Source organism: Scleropages formosus, chromosome 9, assembly GCF_900964775.1.
Source record: "Scleropages formosus chromosome 9, fSclFor1.1, whole genome shotgun sequence".
Lineage (NCBI taxonomy): Eukaryota > Metazoa > Chordata > Actinopteri > Osteoglossiformes > Osteoglossidae > Scleropages > Scleropages formosus.
Genome location: NC_041814.1, coordinates 28,092,389 through 28,105,568, shown reverse-complemented (window position 1 = coordinate 28,105,568; position 13,180 = coordinate 28,092,389). Strand labels below are relative to the sequence as shown.

At 46.6% G+C, this 13,180-nt stretch overlaps 1 protein-coding gene across 2 annotated transcripts; it reads left to right on the top strand.

The window, feature by feature from the left end:
* Positions 1-5,974: 5,974 nt before the first annotated feature.
* tgif1 (TGFB-induced factor homeobox 1) lies at positions 5,975-11,735 on the top strand. 2 transcript variants are annotated; one of them, XM_018756814.2, is made up of 3 exons: positions 5,975-6,387; positions 9,065-9,291; positions 11,130-11,735. In XM_018756814.2, the coding sequence occupies exons 1-3, from the start codon at positions 6,372-6,374 to the stop codon at positions 11,643-11,645; spliced, it is 759 nt and encodes a 252-aa protein (XP_018612330.1). In that variant the 5' UTR covers positions 5,975-6,371; the 3' UTR covers positions 11,646-11,735. The 2 variants fall into 2 exon arrangements, with proteins under 2 accessions (XP_018612330.1, XP_018612331.1); XM_018756815.2 differs by lacking the exon at positions 5,975-6,387 and adding an exon at positions 8,946-8,966.
* The last annotated feature ends 1,445 nt before the right edge of the window (positions 11,736-13,180 follow it).

The following is a 13,180-nucleotide window of genomic DNA, read 5'->3' as shown; positions in this document are numbered from 1 at the left end:
AAAGCGACGTACATCTCAGCAAAAGTACAATTTACGCATTACATTAAGAGAAAGAGACAAAACTGCAGACATGTGACTCAAGTAAACCTAGCTTGTTACCTACCACCTGCTGCACCGAGGTTCATCGATCGAGTAGGTGCATAAAACACAGGATAGACAAATCCCGATACCCTCCCACCAATTTTTTTTTTTCTTTTTTAATAGTATAAGATACACAAATAAGCAAATACAATGCCAGAGTAGTGGCTGAATAAAGGTTGTATCTGGGGATGTTTATGGAATTACGATGCGTGAACAGTTACACCGTAAATGAGCTGGAGAGATCTTGGGCGAAGTGGATCTGGAAAAGGTGGGTTTTCAGACCCTTCTTGAAAACAGAGTTTCCGCATTTCTGAGTGACAGGGGAAGGTCGTTCCACCACAATGGACCCAGAACCAAGAACCTCCGAGCTTTACCTTTCGTGCACGGGACCACCAAGCGAGCAGAAGTAGACGAGCAAAGGGGCCTGGCTGGGGTGTAGCGGTTCCTGGACATAAATTCATTCCTAGAAAAATGCAATTCTAAGGATTTTTTAAAATTACCTTGTGAGTTTAGAGCAACATTTGCCCTCAAAAGCAGTAGCGTTTACTGCACTGTATTGTAGAACTCAAACACTGGTAGCTGTGCGCGTCACACTATTTTACTTTCTACTTATTTTTTTGAAAATTAGAAATACATACAGTATCAGGGACTGCTGGTAGCATAGTGGTTCGTGCTACTGCCTTTGGACCCAAAGGTTGCAGGTCCAATCCCCACCTCCAGCTGTAGTACCCTTGAGCAAGGTACTTACCCTAAAATTGCTCCAGTAGAATTACCCAGCTGTATAAATGGGTAAATGATTGTAAGCATGTAATAATTGTGACCTTAACATTGTAAGTCACTTTGGAGAAAAGTGTCAGATAAATGTATCGAACCCATTTATCAGTCAGTCATTCAGTTTGCTCCCATTTGTCCCACTGATGGTCATGATGGTATCAGGCTGAGTAAGCAGGCCTAGACCTTTGTCTCCCCAGCCACAGTCTCCAGCTCCTCCTGGTGGATCCCCAGGAGTTCCCAGATCAGTCGACAGGTTTGACGTATCCACTGAGACCCGAGTATGTCTTGGGCTTCACTCCCAGTGGGATGTGTCCACTGCGAGTCCAAAAGGAGCCAGCCAGGATGCTTTCTTAAGACGTACCCAGACCACCTCAACTGACTCCTCTTGACCCGGAAGAACAGCAACTCTACTCCAAGAGTCTCCTGGACTGTTGAGCCCACTGACCCTGGGTAAAAACCTCATTTTGGACGTTTTTGCATCCACGATCTCGTTCTTTCAATTGTTACCCAGAGTGCATGACCACAGGAGGGGATCGGGATGTGGACTGAGCGGATCGTTAAGATCGTTGTCTGAAGACTCAGCTCCGGCTTCACCACCACAGGTCGGTACAGTTCCAGGAAAACTGCTGATGCTGCATAAACAGCGTTTCAATCCCCCATTCGCTTCTTCAGCCTCTTATGAACGGGACCGCAAAATATTCAAACTCTTCTAGAGGCAGCAAACCATTCTTTTCTGGGAGCGTGACCTCGGACTTGGAGGTTACGATTTTCATTCCAGCCACTTTGCACTCAGCAGCAAACTGCTCAAGTGCATGCCAAAGGTCACAGTTAGATGAGGCCCAGAAGACAACATCGTCTGCAGACAGCACAGATGCCACCCTTCGTCCCCCATGCAACTAGATACTAGCTGGAGCTTCAGCCCTGTCTTCATCTTCATAGTGATCAGTTGACAGTTCTGGCCCTTTATTCACCTAAGGGTCCAGAAGGTATGGTCTCAACCACAACGTCAGTCAACAACTTCATCTCCAAGTTTCTCTGGAGTCAGGTGTACTTATAAGCCTCTTTGTGTTCTGACACAAAGGATTTAATTTGTTATGGACAGTCCCTGAATGGCAAAGAGTCCAGGAAAACATTTACACCCCTCCTGAACATCCAAATGTGGACCTTGGAGCTAAGGCACTGTGGTGCCAAATACACTTGTGATCAGCCTTGTTCTCAAACATAGTTTGTTTTGTAAATGTAAGTCCAATAAGAGCTTACCCATCTTTGCATTTAGATTTCTTCATTTAGCAGATGATTTTCTCCAAAGCAGCATGCAGCTTGATCAAACAATTGAACAACAATCAAAGTATGGTCAGTTAGTCCAAAACCAGTCTTACAATCTTTCATTTAGCAGACGCTTTTCTCCGAAGTGATGCACATCTCAGAGAACAATACAAAGACTGCATCACACCTACAGAAGGAGAGATGTGGATGGAGACAAGTGACTCTTGAGTACAGTCCACTTGCCACATTCCATAATATGAACCAATATATATTACACAAGTATCTGCGTATAAACTTTTCAATTATTAAACAAATCGTTATTACAAACTATTAAACATAAGCGCACTTGTTTATTGAACACTTATAAGAGTAGGTGAGAAATGAGTCTGAAAGAGGTGACTTTTGAGACCGCTTTTAAACATGGAGAGAGATTCAGCAGTTCTGAGGGAAAGGGGAGGTCATTCCATCACATTGCAGTCAGAACCAAAAACCTTTGTGCTTTTCATTTTGGATCTATTGTGTGTGGTACCACCAAGCGGGCAAAGGTGAAGGAACGTAGCAGTCTGGTTGGGGTGTAGCGGATAATCAGGTCTTGTAGATACCTGGGAGCAGTTCCATGATGGTTTTGTAGACCATAACCAGAGTCTTGAATTTTATCCAGGCAGCTTTAGGAAGCTAGTGCAAAGAGACGAGGAGGAGAGATATGTGGGAATGATTCGGCAGGTCAAAGATGACTTATGTAGCAGTGTCCTATATCGGCTGGAGAGCTTTGATGGCAGAGGCCGGAAGGCTAGACAGAAGAGAGTTGCAATAGTCCAGGTGCGATACCACCATGGCCTGGACCAGGAGTTGCATAGAGTTTGTTGTGAGATGAGGGTGGATCTTGCGGAGATTTTGCAGTGTATCTGTCGCTGTAGAAGTGGTAGGAGAATCTGTAGGAGGCCACAACAGGGCCAAGGGAAGAGGTGTAGATTGAGAAGAGTAGAGGGCCCAGTACCAAGCCCTGTGGGACACCAGTTGAGAGAAGCTGAGGAGACGAATGGGAGCCCCACCAGACCTCTTGATAGGATCTGTCTGATAGGGAGGACTCAGACCATTTCAGTACACTTCCTTTGATACCAAGCTGTCTAAGACAGGAGAGTTGCATCCGGTGGTTGACAGTGTCAGATGTTGCCGGCAGGCCAAGGAGGATGAGGACCGAGGAGAGGGAGGCCACTCTAGCCGACTGGAGAACATCTGACATTGCCAGGAGCGCTGTCTCAGTGGAATGTCCAGATTTGAATCCAGACCGATACCGGCCAAGTGAATAATTCTGGCTGAGGAATGCAGACAGCTGATCACAGGTTATCCGTTCCAGAGTTTTTGACAGAAAAGGGAGGATGGAGTTTGGCCTGTAGTTCTGGACTGAGTCTGGATCCAGAGAGCATTTCTTCAACAGTGGTTAAAGGAGGACAGTTTTGAAGGTGGATTGTAAACAACCAGAGGAGAAAAAGGAGCTGATGATCTAGGAGATAAAGGGGATGAGTTTCTGATGGGGTTGAAATGTGGGGAATGTGACTTTGCAGGGAGATCCAGCATGATCTACAATGATCAGGGTGGGCGGATGCCCGACCAGCACATATTATGCAAACAGTCACATTGATAGGGTGCAATCTTTTAACACATATACATAGCACAAACTGATGGAGCAGATGGGAGATCACAAGAGAAGTGGGTCCAAAAGTGCTATTAGATCCCTCTTGAATGCTGAGGGGGATTCAGCAGTTTTGAGGGACAGAGGGAACTCATTTCACCACATTGGAACCAGAACCGAAAACCTTCAGTTCTTCATATGCTCCAAAATCCTCCACAAGTTCCACAGGGTTTCTAGGTGGTTCTCTCTCTAGCATCATGCCCACAGATGCTACAAAGACTTGACTCTGTACAATTTTTTAGCTCGTAATCATAACCCAATGCAACCTGTAGCCTTATCGAGGCGACTCTTTCCCTGCCTGGGTCAAACCTGAGCCATGTAGCACCAGATCATGACCTAGACCGAGTCTGGTGGGGCTACACTTGTTCCACAGCCACCAAGCAGTCACCAGTGAGCCCAACCCCAGGCCTTGCCCAGGAGTAGGTCTTGGTAATTACATCCTGGCGAGGTGCTCATTACTAATTTGAACTCTCATAGGGGTGTGTTATTTGGACTGATTTCCTCCCAAGACCCTCACACTTTGAAAAGTTTTACCCCACCAGGAGTACAGTGCTCCAGACAACGCAGCGCTTGCGATCCCTTGGGCTCTCAAACACCTCCGCTACAACAACGCTGCAATTCACGGCTGCAGAGGGGTGATTAGTAATAGGAGCAATATATTTAAAACTTAAATATCCCTAAAATGGCCTGGAAACATGTGGGGATGTCCCAGGAGGAGATATGGTCTCCCTTCTCTGCAAAGGTGTCAACTAAATAAAGGGACAGCAGGTGGCGCAGTGGTTAGAGTCCACCTCTCACTTTAAGAAGCCACGGTCCAATCCCAACTCCTCCTGTAATACCTTCCAATAAGGCAGTTACCCTGATTGCTCCATGGGCAAAAAATTACTGAGCTGTATAAATATACGAATAAGTCACTGTAAATCGCTCTGTAGAACAGCGTCAAGTAAATAAATAAATAAGGTTTAACTTATAGGAACTTTTTTCCACGGCAGTGGTGCAATGCGCCTAATTTTCCGCAAGGGGGCGTCATGACAAGCTTCACTGACAAAAAGTGGACCACGAGCAACTCCTCTACATATAAATTATTAAACCGAAACTATCCCAGTAGCCTACAGGCTGTCATGTGGTCAGCGGTCAAATCCATGACTTTTTTTTTTTAAATGTATTTATGACTATTTTTAAAAGACTTTTATTTTCAGGAGACAAGCAACTAAATGAAAGCAGTCATTATACAGCCGAGTGCCCTAGAAAGAAAGAACAAGAATCACAGTCGGACACTTTTAGCCGCGACCGTAAAGTTCTCAGTGCGACGCACGCGGTCATTTCTGCGCGAGAGCAGCTGCGCACGTGGCCCCGGAGCTGTTCGCTCGTGTAGGGAACAATGGGAGCGCGTTCGAAAAGTGACCATTTTGGCGAAATGAGGCGCCCTACAGTAAAAATAAAAAATATTTCACTGCTCCCGGAGTCCGCACATTTGCAACACGAAGAAGCCTCGCGCTAACCAACGTCTTCTGTGACGTCCACGTCTGTGACGAGACCATAACCGTTACGTCAAAGTTGCGGCGCGTGACGTCGCGTCGCTTTCAGACGGAGACCGCCGATCACGTGGTCAGCGTGCGCTCAAGCAAACAAAACACTTTAAAAAAAAAAAAAAAACACATAAAATCAGTGTAAGACGAACTGTTGCGTGCGTTTTCATACTGCGGTGATAGTTAAAGTTTAGTTAGGTAAGTAAACAGATGTGCTGGGGGTCCGTGTCTGGAAAACAGCAATAAAACACACACACAGACAGGCGCGCGCGCAGGCGCACGCTGTTACACGCACGGCGAGCACGTGTTGTTCACACTGCGGTCAAAAAAGGGACAGAGGTCCTGCACGCAAACGTCGCATCAGAGTCCACTTCTTGTGCACGTTGTAAGGACACACACACACACACACACACGGGTCTACTTAAAATGAGAGGCTTAAGTTGTTGAAACGTGTCGAGCAAACAGTGTCATCTCGTGCGTTAGGAGAAAACACGCAGTTGTGTCAAATCATGAGTTTCGTGTAAATCGGAGCCTCTCCGTGTGTGTGTGTGTGTGTGTGTGTGTGTGTGTGTGTGTGTGTGTGTGTGTGTGTGTGTGTGTGTGTGTGTGTGTGTGTGTGTGTGTGTGAGATCCTGTGGGTGGACCTTGGAGCTCTGAGTAACGCAGCTGTCAGAGAGAGAGAGAGCGAGCTGTCAGAGGGAGCGCTGATCAAACACACACCGAGACTCTCCCTCACACACAAACACACACACACTCTCGCAGAGTGCGAGAACACTATCGCACACGCAGCAGGTCTCAGGTACGATGTACCGCTGCGTTTGAAGGCGGGAACGCGCCGAGGAGCGATTCCTCCACCTTCCCCTCCGTCTCTGTTGGGATTTTATGCGCCGCGCGCTCACGATACTTCGGGAATAAATCTTTTTTTTTTTTTTTTTTTTTTTGAAAAATAGAAAAAAAAAAAAAAAAAAAGCTGAGGAAGTCTCGAGCCTGAGAAACTTAAGGGACTGGAAAAGGGAATTTTGAGCGCGATGAAAACAAAAAGAGGTAAGATGTGTGTGTTCGTGCATGCGTGTGTGTTTGTATACGTGTGGGGAGGGACCTGTGTGCGGTTCTGCCAGCGTCCAAGCAGCACACGGTCGCGTGAGTGTATGAACTCGTGTATGTTAGATCGCGGACGCGGGGGGGGGGTTCAAGAAAGCGAGATGTGGAAAAAAAAACCACACATACACGCACAGTAACACACACTCGAAGACTAACACACTCCGACAGAGTGTGAGCGCGTGTCATTGTTCTGCACGCGCTGTCAAACTCCCCCCCCCCTTGTTCTCCTTCCTCTTGTTGACTTTTAAAACACTCGAGCTGCCCTCTTTCTTGTTTTAAACAAAAAATACACACTCTGACTCTCCACGTTTCATATACACGGTGCAGAGTTATTTCTTTTTTTTTTTTTTAAATTTTCCAACCCCCCCCCTCCTTCAAGAACTAAGACCTGTTCGTAGCCAGCGGTGTGTTTGGAGCACCTTTTGTCCTCGCGGTGTGTGAATGTAAGAAAAAAAAAAAGTGGAATCTGGGCTGGGGGGGGGGGGAAGATTGTGTGTTCGCGCTGCGCTCCCTTTTCCTTTATCTAAGCGGTGGGGGTGGGGGCTCCTGCCAACTCCGTGTGGAAGTGTGTTCGTGACACACTCGCTGACACACCACGTTGTGCGTTTTAAACCCCCACCGATTGTTTGCGTGTCTTTCCATCACCCCCCGTCTCCTTCTCCTCCTTCTCATTCCTTAATCCTTTTCTTTCCCTTCTTTTTTTCTCTCTCCTCCGGGCGCTCGCGCTCCATCCTTCTCCCATCCACACAATAGAGACGAGCTCTCACACACACACACCCCTTCACTTTCCTCCCCGCAAACGGAGCTTTTAAACTCTTGTTTTTAAGAAATACGTGGATTCGCGTCAACATTAAGTGCGTTTCAGAAATCGCGGGCGTGGGAGCGCGAGCGCACCACTTCTTTTGTTTAGTCTGCAACAGGTCGCGCGCCTCCGTGCGCCTCCCCCCTCCCCCCGTCACTTTTTTTCTCTTTTTTTTTTTTTTTTTTTTTTAAAAAACACACTTTTATTTACCGTCCCCTTGTACGTCTTTGTGTGTCTGCCTGCGTTCGTGTGAAGTGGGGTTACTTTCAAACTTTACTGTGTGTGAGTAAAAGAGTCTCACGCGGCCGTTTCTTTGTTCAACAAGTGCTGGTGCCCCGCGCGCGAGCTGTCTGACGAGAAGCGAGGTCGAAGAACCCAACAGAAACCAGACATTTTAGCGCTTTTTTTTGCTAGAAGAAAACATTTACATGATATATAGCGTGGAAATATTTAATAATAATAATAATAATAATGAAAAGGCACGTGAATTCCCTTGCCGTTTTTTCACGCCGTTTTGGTCAGGTTATGGTCAACTTCACCTCATGGCTTTGCCTCAGCCCTGCACGTCCCTTTACTGGTGGTGTGTGTGTGTGTGTGTGTGTGTGTCTTTATAAAATTAACGTGTACTTTTCGTCACACACTCCTCCAAGTGATGGACATGGTTATTAGCTATGTGTTGGGAGCCCAGGAGAGATAGTGAAGAAGCTCAGTCCCAGCAGGCAGCCCATGAGGAATCCCTTTGTGTTGGGAACACACACTTCCACACACACGCTCGTCTCCATTGTTTCTCCTGGGTTGTGTGTGTCTGTTTGTTGGGATACAGTAACGTGGGCTTTACACCAGTGGAGTTTACCCTCTTGAGATATTTTTTTTAGTCATTAAGATCTGAAGCGGTTTCCTGGTCTGTAGAGACGCTGCCATGCTGTCGAAGGGCTTGAACATGAATGGAAATGTGAAATATGAGCGGAGAAGGAGCTTTTGACAGAAATGTTTGCCCTGGTTCCGTTCCAGCCGCGCTGCGCCTCTCAGCTGTCATGTTGGCTCCCTTTGTGGGACGCATGCTTGTGTGCGCAGTGACGCATGGCGGATGCTGAGGGCCCCTCCACCGCACCTCGTCCACATGCCTTTGCTCCAGGGTGTCCCTTCCTTCCCACTCGCACTGTGTAATTACCCTGCACCCCCCGCCTCGTCCCCTTTTCACTCCCGAACTCTTCCTCTCCTTTCCAAGTTGGACGTCTAGCTGCAATAAGGACACGGGCGACGGCGGTGTACGGTTACACGTGCCTTACTTTTGTATGTAAATATTTAGCTCACCTTGTCGGGACATTTTTGAGGAAGAGAAAACCATTAAAAGTGGCCCTTGTGGGGACATTCCCATGACGTGAAATGCTTTTTCTAAATATTTAATCGGCTCGAAAACACTGAAAGTACAAAAATGCTTTTTTTCTTCCAGTGAAGGATGGTGTAAACAATGAAAGATGGGTTTTGTGGGGATATTCCCATGAAGTAATTTTTTTTAAAAAAAATATATATATTTAGTCAGCTTGGGGACGAAAAAAGTATTTTTTGTGAAGAAAATTTTTTTAGTCAGGTTTCACATTTGTGATGGATGTTGTTTTTAATATTTAAAACTTCAATTTGCTTTAATTGTTGGGTTTACTGTTTTAAAAGTCAGTAATATTCAATGACAGGTGAATAAACAAGAGTCAGCGATACCAGAGTGAGTCATGGGGTGGGAGGGTTTAATTGGTCAATGTTGTGGACAGTTTGGAAATCTGTGGCCGTAAACCTGGTCCGCTTACCTCCCTGTCCTCACAGTGGTGGCGCTGCCGTCGGGGAGCGAGACGGAGGAGGATGACAGCCTGGATGTCCCCCTGGACCTGTCGTCGAGTGCAGCCAGCGGGAAGCGGCGGCGACGGGGCAACCTGCCCAAAGAGTCGGTGCAGATCTTGCGCGACTGGCTGTACGAGCACCGCTACAACGCTTACCCGTCCGAGCAGGAGAAGGCACTCCTGTCCAGACAGACCCATCTGTCCACGCTGCAGGTGAGCCTCTGCATGCCATTGCACACCTGGAATACGGTTTCACGATGGGCTTTCCTTGACTCGCTGCACCTTATTATTACTGCGGTTATTGTTGTTATTACTCTTTTCTATAAAGTAGCCTCACGTTAAGCTCCTTACAGTAATTTATCCATTTATATAGCTGTTTAATTGGAGGAATTCAGGGTGAGTACCTTGCTTACAGCTGGGTAATTTTCCCTCTATGAATTCATGTAAGTACCTTGATCAAGGGTACGACAGCAGAAGGTGGGTTTTGAATCTGGGTCCTTTGAGCGCAAGGTGGCTACTTTAACTGCTGTGCCACCTGCTGGTCCATTTAATGATGCCTGCAGAGCCCATGTTGGAATCCTGGCTTCTCCTCCGAGCTGGCAGTTTGCCGTCGGTCCAGCGGTGGTCCCTCTCAGGGGCTGGGCGGACACAAATTAATGAGCAGTTTTGAAACCCTATCCTAACAAACGGCAGGCTTTCGTATTTTGGCACGGCTAACTGTTAGGAGGGCCAGCGACGGGATCCGGACCTGTGTTTTTGCAGTGCGGCCGAGCCGCTGTCCCGCCGCGAAGGAGACAGCCGATGTGCTGACTGCGCGTCGAGATGGCGTGACGCAATGACGGCGCCCGAGGCGTCAAGGCAGAGGAAAATTACTCACTTTGCTGTGGGATGTGGCCCAGTGCTCACAGTGCTCACACAGGAATTTCCCCTCGCGCTCTTTCCTCTCCTCCCTGGAATGGTGTCACTGGCAAAGGCATTTTGGGATTTTGAGCTCTGTTTTCCAGCAGAAGTTGAATATGGAGACATGACCGAGCCCTGGGTCTCAAAGCAGAATCTGTATCAGCTCCATGTTTCTTTTTTTTTTCCTTCTAAAATTTGGCAGATTTTTTTTTTATTTTATTTTAAATCTTCCACTTTCCCAGAATGGACAACTCAGCTGTCTAATGTTATATAATAACATTAATATAAAGATAAGTCAAAAAGTATCCGCAGTAATGTTTATAAAACAACATTATTGCTTATACTTTTTAACTTACTCTTGTAATGGAACATATAACTGATCTTATAACATTTCTATTTAATATTAATTTGGCACAAGTTTTACAAAATGGATAACTGATTTCAAACATGTCAGAATATTACACTAATAGAACATATAACTGATCTTATTCCTGTTTACTATAATGTTTAATTTGGCACAGGTTTACAAAGTGGATACCTCAGTTTTTCCTCTAAACGTTATTTTACATTATGTTGATAGAGCCCAAAACTAACCTTATTTTAGTTTAATGTAACAAGTAATGTTAATTTGGCACAAGTTTTACAAAATGGATACCTCACAATTTTCCTGTTGACATTGCTGCATATTAATTTAATTGAAAATATGACACATTAACAGGGTGTCTTGTTAATTTTTAATAATTTTTGTGTTGTTTGCATTTTTTTTTTTTAAAGAATACCTCTTGTATACAGGTTGACCTTTTGAAAGGGAAAAGTGATACTTTTCTATAGCAGTGTGCTATCGCTGGGCGGGAACAGATTTGTGGAAATGAAACTTTTGGGAGGAAGCGGGGAGAGAGAAAAAAGGTGTTTTTAAACGTGCAGGGTTATTCGTCCTCCTGTTTTTAAGAAGCACTTCAGAGTTGCCGAGGTGCTGCTTGGTCACACATGTACACCTTTGTGAGTAAAAGCATGAAACGGTGACGCTTGTACCTGTCTGCTGCTGTTGACAAGTTCGAATTGGGTGAACAACATTTGCCATCTTAAAAATGCTTATGAAGTCATTTGGTTGGTGACTTTTGTGTTTTGTGTCCATGTATTTGTCCTCCCAGGTCTGTAACTGGTTCATCAATGCACGCAGACGGCTGCTTCCCGAGATGCTGAGGAAGGACGGCAAGGATCCCAACCAGTTCACCATCTCTCGCAGAGGGAGCAAAGGCGCAGAGGGGAGCGTGCCGGACAGCTCCGTGTCACCGGGACCTGTTGCCGCCGAGACCGAGGATGGACACACACTTTACCCGTCCAGCTTCGAGCCTAGTGTCCCCCGGAAGCCTCCATCGCCAAAGACCCCTCATGTTTCCACTGTGCCGCCCAGACCGTCCGTCATCTGCCACACCACGGTGACGGGACCATCGCGGAGCCCCCTGCACCTGGGACCACCGGCGCTCACGGAAGAGGCCACCGAGCTGCTGTCTGCTGGTGGCGAGCGCAACGCCAGCCCCCAGGGGGGCCTCTTCAACACCCCTCCCCCGACCCCGCCAGACCTCACGCAGGACTTCAGCGGTTTCCAGCTACTGGTGGATGTGGCCCTGAAGAGGCGGGCCGAGCTGGAGCTACAGTCCAAGTAGCTGGAATCCCGACCCGCCCCCGGCTGGGCATTCTGCCAACTCCCATCCACTGACCACAGAAGCACCACCAGCAAAAAAAAAAAAAAAAAAGACTAAACTTAAAAAAGGCTGATCGTTTTGTTTTTGTTTCATTTTTGCAGGTAAAGTGATGAGGATTTTCTAGTTTGGTGCCTTTTGCTGTCATTTTTTTTAATCTTTATTTTGTATACGTATACATTAAGTGTATCTTTTTTTGCACACAGCGGACCAAAAAAACAAAACAAACGGGGGGAAAAAAGAAACGGACAAAATTGCCTGTCTCTCAGTACTTTCCATTTCAGAGAAGAAGGAAATCGAGAGTCCCGGTGAGGTCGGTTCTTCTTCGTTCTCCATCAGCCGAGTCTGCGAGGATTCGTTCGCTGCCAGTGGTTCTCATCTTGCCGATGGGTTTGGGATCCCTCTGCCCCATCCACTTGCACAACGGGGCAGGAGGAACATCATCTCAGTGTCTTAAGTGCTCTGTCTCCTTTTGGCATCTGTGACAAGTTTGATCACTACTGTAGCCAGTCGGTCTGTTTCAATTTGGGAGTGCGTTTTTGTTTCTCTGTTCTTATTGGCATTCTTTTAAAGTTTAAAAAGAAAGAAATCGTATATAGTTTGTACGATCTTGTGTTCATTTTTTCTCTTGGGGGTTTTGCGGATTGTTCATGTAGCAGCTCCGTGCATCATCCGCGCCATCCCGGCATTTAACAGCGGCCAGTGACTGATGAGGAGAAGCCCCGCCTCCCCACCTGGTGTCCAGTGCTCAACGAAACGCACCTGTATTATGAACTGGAAAAGTAAACACTAAGTGCATTGCTTGGGTTGATGTTTTGTTTCATATCGCAGGCAGAAATATGACAAAAGAAATAATCTGAACAGTAAAGGAAGGACCCTGTGTCTGACGGATGTGACAGCAGGCCCAATATGATGTCATTTCTTATTTTCATACTGTGCAATGTTTGTGGCAAATTATGGGTCACATGATGGTTCAAATAAAGTTTTGTTTTCTACAACATTTGACTGATGGTTTTACAGTAATCCCAAACAATGGATGCACTCGTTGCCCTTTTTTAATTTCTTGTGAACGCCACTCTTTGCTGTTTGCTTCCCTCTGGCAGAAGCCACGGAGAATTTTACAGTCGTGCGCACCCAGCTCGATGTTTACCTCGATGTTTGTTTGGAGTGTGCATGAAGGCACGTAACTCGGTACCCGTGGGCTCGCAAACTCTGTTCCTGCGGTCAGGAGTTGTAGGAATCTCACATTTCCTGTTGTCTTTCTCCCTCCTGGTGCACACTCAGATGAGCCTCGACCAAACATGCTCGACTCGCGATGACGTCTCGTTTTTATTTGCCTTGCGGAAATGCGGCGATTTTATAACCTTGAGAGACACTGGCGCTCGGGCCAAACAGGCCCTGCCCGGCAGGGAGGCATGTTGGTGCACGACCCGTACCAAGCAGTAGCATTCCTTTAGCATGAGCTAAATTTTATTAAAGCTGTGATTAACATAGTGCTG